The sequence below is a fragment of the Penaeus vannamei genome, chromosome 13 (assembly GCF_042767895.1).
Source record: "Penaeus vannamei isolate JL-2024 chromosome 13, ASM4276789v1, whole genome shotgun sequence".
NCBI lineage: Eukaryota > Metazoa > Arthropoda > Malacostraca > Decapoda > Penaeidae > Penaeus > Penaeus vannamei.
Window position 1 is genome coordinate 37,540,726 of NC_091561.1, and position 7,500 is coordinate 37,548,225.

At 38.7% G+C, this 7,500-nt stretch overlaps 1 protein-coding gene across 1 annotated transcript in view; it reads right to left on the minus strand.

The window, feature by feature from the left end:
• LOC113813358 (ionotropic receptor 25a) overlaps positions 1–7,500 on the minus strand; it is a 39,078-nt gene that overhangs the window by 22,730 nt on the left and 8,848 nt on the right. Inside the window, exons 5-7 of the mRNA XM_070128597.1 lie at positions 6,876–7,121; positions 6,381–6,584; positions 1,965–2,131 (exon numbers count right to left, since the gene is read on the minus strand). Coding sequence (XP_069984698.1) covers positions 1,965–2,131; positions 6,381–6,584; positions 6,876–7,121 — 617 coding nt within the window. The remainder of the gene's footprint in view (positions 1–1,964; positions 2,132–6,380; positions 6,585–6,875; positions 7,122–7,500) is intronic.

A 7,500-nucleotide genomic window follows, 5' to 3' on the forward strand; every position in this document is an offset into this window, starting at 1 on the left:
AAAAAGCTACTAGTTAAATTTGTTGTCTATCACAAAGAATTGAGCAAAGGTGACGAATCAGCATGAGTTTTCCCTTGTGGCATCACTCGAGTAAATTTAGGGTTCACACAACGCACTCAGAAAGTTTCACGAGGAATTATCTGTAATTATGAGTCTACCTGTTGGCAACCGCTCTCCATTTGAAGATGTTTTCGTGGTACTTATGAGGCGAGTATGTTAGCATACTATGACCTTGACATCAGCCCAGAACACACCAGAAATCCCTACACCAGTTACAGATGACTGGAAGACAACACAGTTTGCTTCGAAGGACGGACAGCATTTAAAAAAAAATAAAATAAAACGGTAGAGGTTCAGAATGGCTACACAGACTTTGCGAAATGCCACTCAACACCAACTGCCCTTATTACTAATTGCCAATCAACACCAACTGCCCTTGTTATCAAAAAGTGCTTGACCGTTCCGAAGTTTTGCCGTTGCCTTGGTGATGTCTGTTTCAGAAAGCAAATGATTCTGGAAACGAAGCAGATGACCCTCCAAATGAGATCTTGGCTGATTTTCATTTATGTGAACTGAATATTTGAAAATTGTATTTGATAAAGCGAAATATAAAAAGCGATAGAATTAAAGTTATTCAGTTTAATGTGCTTCCTTTCGTATTGTCCTACAGTAATTTGGTCAATGTGGTGGCCATATAGAGGCGTGTGTGAGTGTATGTATATATATATATATATATATATATATATATATATATATATATATATATATATATATATATAATATAATATATATATATATATATGTATATTTGTGCATAGTGGCATATATTTGTGTATATAGACATATATATATATATATATATATATATATATATATATATATATATGTATATATATGTATATATATGTATGTATATATATATATATATATATATATATATATATATATATATATATATATATATATATTTGTGTATATAGACATATATGTATATATACATGTATATATACACATATATACATATACATATGAATTGATGTTACATAGAGTAAGTGTTATCGGAATACCAATAAATCCACCAAGCAATTTCTTTCCATCATCAGATATTCCATAAATATTCCATAGGTTTATCTAAGGTTTTTTTCTTCGCTCCCTCGCGTGTCCAGAAACCGTTTCTCATCTTTAGTGTCAATGTTTGCAGGTTATACAGCATCGTCCTCTAGGGATGTTTGAAAAAAATGAAGAAAGAAGAAAAGAAAACAATAAATGGAGAAAAAAAACATAAGGGTGTTTGTACAAAAGGAAGAAAAAAGAAAAGAAAACAATAAATAGAGAAAAAAAAACATAAGGGTGTTTGTAAAAAAAAAGGAAGAAAAAGGAAAGAAAATAGAGAAAAAAATGCTATTTGTGGATAGGTATGACGTTTCCGGGAGTTAATGAGGCAAGAGGGGAGACTAATGATTTTTTTTGTTTTTAAGGACGATGTAAACAAATTTGACCTCGTATCGGAATGTTTACCTCGTGCCTTCGATCGGTTTTGTCTCAAGGGAAGGTTGGTTATATATTTCATTTTATTATTATTATTATTATTATTCTATTTTCGTTTTTTCCCCTTTTTTCTTTCTTCCTTTCTTTTTTATTAGATCTTGGGAAGTAAACAACCACGGAGTTACATTTTTTTCTTAACCATGACCACATTTTTTTTTTTTTAAGGACCATGCCCACGGACGGTCAAATAGCGAAGAAATGAGAAAAAATAAAATCAATGATAATAAAACACATTAGAAAATAAAGTTTACGAAATTGAGAGAGAGAGAGATAGCAGTCTCCTTCACCATAAGAAAAAAAGAAGAAAAAAAGACGAAATTGAGAGAGAGAGAGAGAGAGAGAGCAGTCTCCCTCACCTTAAAAAAAAAATAAATAAATAAAAGAAATAAAAAAGAAATATGCACAGTCTCCCTGACCTTATCGAAGAGCGCGGATATCTCCTTGGAAGTCCCGAGGATGACGTAGTAGGACGGCGCCGGTCGCATCTTCTTCAGCGTCTCCGTCGTGTTGGACATGATCCCGGCCAGGACGATGACGCGAACCACCGAGCCTTCGACGAGGTAGTAGAGGGCCTGGTCGAGCTCTGGAGGGGGAGGGGAAGGGGGAAGGGGGTGGGGTGTTAATGGGTATTGGTGTTTTTTTCGTGTTTTTCTTTTTATTTTATTTATTTATCTTATTTTTTTATTTTTGTCTTTTTGTTTTTTTCGTGTCTTTTCGTTTATTTTCCTTGGAGGTGTTGTTATCGTGTTTTTCTTGTTTTTGTGTTTTTTCGCGTGTTTCGGTGTTTTTTTTTTCTTGATGCTTTCGTGTTTTTTCTTTCTTTCTTTTCTTTTCTTTTCTTTTTTTCTTGGAGGTGTTTTTCCTTTTTTTCTTGGAGGTGAAGGTGGTATGGCGTCACGAGAAGTCTTATTTTACTGAAGGGGAAGGTGGTGTTTTATTAATAGCTGTGGTGTTGTATTAATAGCTATTGTTTTTTTTTTTTTTCAAGGGGAAAGGTGGGTATGGCGTCACAAGATGCTTTCATGGACAGGTGGTATTGTTTTTATTTATTTTTTCCGTTCCGATATGGTGTCATAAGGTGCTTTAACATATCCGAGGGGGGGGAGGGAGGTGGTACTGTATTACTTTTTTATCTGAATCTGAAGGTGTTATGACGTCACAACATCCTTTAATTTCTTCGAGTGGGAAAGTGGTATCGCGACATTAATTATTCCAATAGATAATAAAGATCTTGGTCAGAGGAGGAGGTGGTAAACCTTGATTACTCTAAAGGCGAAGCTACTAAAGTAATTATAATCATCCTAATTATTCTGGTAGTATTAAGTCACGACGATGATTATTATCGGTATTTGTTAGCCTGGTAGTTAAAGGTGGTATTCTGATACTTTCTGCCCCAATTATTTTGTCAATAATTGTTAATGAGCACTTAGTGTTAGACAGTGGATCGATCATTAGATTCACATTAGCATAAACTTTCTCTTTTTTAGAATTTCATATGAATTTATATGTCACGTGCGTTGTACTATTCGAGATCGGGTTTTGTAAATGTTTAAGTGAATATTAACATAAACTTTCTCTCTCTTTTTATAGAATTATATATGAATTTATATGTAATGTGCGTTGTACTATTCGAGATCAGGTTTTGTAAATGTTTTAGTGAATATTAACATAAACTTTCTCTTCTTTTTTTTTAGAATTATATATGAATTTATATGTCATGTGCGTTGTACTATTCGAGATCGGGTTTTGTAAATGTTTTAGTGAATATTAACATAAACTTTCTCTCTTTTTTTAAGAATTGCATATGAATTTATATGTCATGTGCACTGTACTATTCGAGATGGAGTTTTGTAAATGTTTTAGTGAAAATATCTTCCACCTTCTCCATTCTTGAAATCTTTCGTCTAACTTTCATGCAACCTGGAGGATTGAAAATCAATTGATCGGGTAAGTTTAGACACACAAAGAAACGGATGATTATTTAAGTGCAGACCAACACACTGGCCGCCATAAAAGAGGAATATACACACTCGACACGCACACGCATTCAGATACATATACGTACACATACAGGGGCGTATGGATATGTACACATTAACAGAACCTATGCCTATTCCCCTAAAAAGAGGAAGAAAGAAAGAGACGAGGAAGGGATATAAGACAAAGAGACAGAGAGAAAAAGTCAGAGAAAGACAGACATGCAAGCCAAATAACCAGACAGACAAAAACAAAAAGACAAAGAAAGAAAAAAAAATGAATAAATAAATAAATAAATACAAAATCGTAAAAACACATTACCCCATTTTTTTAAGCCAATCACCCTAAGTTAATAACCCTACCCCCACCCCCACCCACCATCACGCCCACCCCCTTACGTCTTCCTTGATCAATACCACAACTGCCGAAACACAAGCACTTCACTTTCTGCTCTCAGGAAGCTCACCCTCGGCTACAAGGTCGAGGTTTGTGTGTGTTTGTGAAAGCTTCTTCTGGTACGCACACAGGCATACGAAAAAAATGCTTACACGTAAATACACACGGACATATACACATACTGATGCACACACATATACACGTACACTGTACATGCACATACACATATACACACATACGATACACATACACATACGCATACAAATATGTATTTGCATACGAGCATAGATCTAGAAATATAGGTAGGTAAGAAGGGAAAAAGATAGATAGATATACTGTTATATACATAATTACTTGGATAGGCAGACAGATATACCTATAGATAGCTAGATAAACAAAGAGACATACAGGCAAACAGACAAACAGACGGGCAGACCGATATATAAACATAAAGAAACAGATAGACAGGTAGATAGACGAATAAATTATACATAAATCTTCTTCCTCTCTCTCTCTCTCTCTCTCTCTCTCTATCTCTCTCTCTCTCTCTCTCTCTCTCTCTCTCTCTCTCTCTCTCTCTCTCTCTCTCTCTCTCTCTCTCTCTCTCTCTCTCTCTCTCTCTCTCTCTCTCTCTCTCTCTCTCTCTCCCTTCCCCTCCTTCTCTCTCTCCCTCCTCCCCTCTCTCTCTCTCTCTTCCCCTTCTCTCTCCCTCTCTCTTCTCCCTTCCTCTCTCCTCTCTCTTCTCCCTTCCTCTCTCCTCTCTCTTCTCCCTTCCTCTCTCCTCTCTCTTCCCCCTTCCTCTCTCCTCTCTCTTCCCCCTTCCTCTCTCTTCTCCCTTCCTCTCTCTTCCCCCTTCCTCTCTCCTCTCTCTTCCTCCTTCCTCTCTCCTCTCTCTTCCTCCTTCTCTCCTCTCTCTTCCTCCTTCTCTCCTCTCTCTCTCTCTCTCTCTCTCTCTCTCTCTCTCTCTCTCTCTCTCTCTCTCTCTCTCTCTCTCTCTCTCTCTCTCTCTCTCTCTCTCTCTCTCTCTCTCTCTCTCTCTCTCTCTCTCTCTCTCTCTCTCTCTCTCTCTCTCTCTCTCTCTCTCTCTCTCTCTCTCTCTCTCTCTCTCTCTCTCTCTCTCTCCCTCTCTCTCTCTCTCCCTCTCCCTCTCCCTCCCTCTCTCGCTCCCTCTCCCTCTCTCGCTCCCTCTTCCTCTCTCCCTCTCCTCTCTCCCTCTCCCTCTCCCTCTCTCTCTTCCCTCTCTCCCTCTCTCTCCCCCTCTCCCTCTCTCTCCCCCCTCTCCCTCTCCCCCCCTCCCCCTCCCCATCCCCATCCCCCTCTCCCTCCCCCCCCCTCTCTCTTCTCTCTCTCTCTTTCTCAAGGAAAAGGAATTCGTGAGCTCCCTCCATTCCCTCGGTAACCTAGGTCTTGGGAAGGAGGGCGGGTCACGTGGACAGCCCGGGGAGCGGAGGGGCGATCTCACATTCATGCACAGTCGCTCATCGTGGAACGTTCATGGCTCACCTGTTGAATAATTGAGGCGGGGTGCGAGGTATGAACGTATGTACACACGCACGAGTTTTTTTTTTTAAGTGTGTGTGGATATACTTGCGTCGGTATATGTGTGTGTGTGTGTACGCGGGTGTGGGTGTGTGCGTGGGTATGGGTTTGGTGTGTGAGGGAGTGGATATAGGTTTATGTGTACATTGAGGCAACCATGCACACATACACAAACACACACAGACACTTACACGTATACACACGCAATCATACACATACACACACACTCTTGATTACATCCATGAATGCAAATTTACAGCGATTTAATATCCAAGGTAATTACAGTCAATACTCCCTGCTGTCCATTACCTTACGTTTATAAATAAAAGATGAATTTTGAAAAATGAACAGAAGACAAAACAAAACAAAGAATAAATGCATATTAATAAACACAGACAGATTAGAAGCGATAGCGATATAATCATTAAATGTTATCATGATGATGGTTATTGAAATCAGAGTACAACAAGAAGTCATTTTGTGAAAAAAATCGAAATCATAGGAAAAAACATGGAAAAACAATCCTTTGAAAATAATAAATTAGGAAATCAATTTTAAAAAAGGGAAAATAACCGGAGAAATATCAATTAGCGAAGAAAGTTTACTTGAGGTCCTTAAGGTGCATTAGAGACTGTTCCTATCCTGTAGGCTGAAAGTGTCCCAAGTAAAATTTCCGTAGGTAAAAACTTTTCAAATTTTAGTTCCTTAAGGTGTATGTAGACTTTCGTGAGAAAAAGCGTACAAACAAAATAAATAAACAAAATACATAAATAAAACAATACACGACCACATAAACACAGCAGAATCTAAACCCATCACGAAAAAAAATCCATAAACACTAAACTTAAAACTGAACAAATAAAAATAGAAGAGAATCCCCCACAGCCCACGACATAGAAAACGGGAAACTTCGAACTCACGAGCCTCTGTGCCGAAGATGAGAGCAGCATCCGTGGCGTTCCTGCTCTGGAGGAGATCGTCCACAGCTGACATCCACTGATAATTCGAGATCTGCAGTCGCACGTACGGGATTCCGTGGGCGGCAGCGGTTTCACGCCCGTACGCCCACCCTCCTGCTGTCACGTCCAACAGGAGGGCGGCGCCGTTGAAGATGGAGGAACACACTGTAGGGAGAATGGGGCAGGTAAGGTTAGGGTTTAGAATGTGTACGCTTGGCAAGGGTATTTCAATCTGTGATTTTTTCCCCTTTATTTGTTGTTTATTTATTTATTTCCACGATCTTGTGGATCACGATAAAAAAATGACTGGAAAATTTGGTGCCATTGTTTGTTTGTTTTTCATCATGGGGATAAATTGCAAATTCCCTTTTCTCTCCGTCCTATCCTCATAAGGATAATTTACACCATGTCTCCCTCATCCCTCCTTCGTATCCTTCTGTAACACCCGCTACTTACGCTGTTCTTGGCCCAGTTCCTCGTTATCCAGGGACACGGTGACGACGTCGTGGTTCAGGGTGACTTTGGACGCCTTCTCCGCCTGCGAGATCCCGGCCTCCAGCCACGCAGCGCCCTCCTTCAGGCTCTCGTCCACGGCGCTGACTGGAGGAAGGTTCAAAATTATTTTTAGTGGCGTTAAAAGGTTAATATCGAAGTTATTTTTGTTTTGTTTTGCTTTTTGTTTTATTGGGTGGGGGGGGGTGTCTGGAGAAACTTAAAAGGAGAGTGTTTTTGTTTTTGTTTTTGTTTTTTGGGCCATTATACTAAAAGGAATGTTTGGGGGATTTTGAAGTGTTGTTATATATGAAATCCAGACACTTTCTTGTATTTGAATGTTTTCGTTGAAATCTTTGCAAATTAGTTATTACTATTGTATGTTAAATTAGATACATATGTTGTTAGTATCTCTATGTATGCATACTGCATCGATTGCAGTCAGTCCTCCTTGATGTTATCATCAAACGCTTGTCACTCAAAAGTGCACATCTAAAAGGCCACAATAAGTCTTATAAGACCCAACAATCCAAACAGATCTATATCACAATCATTGCAAACAATCATATGCATTTCAAAATCCGCATCC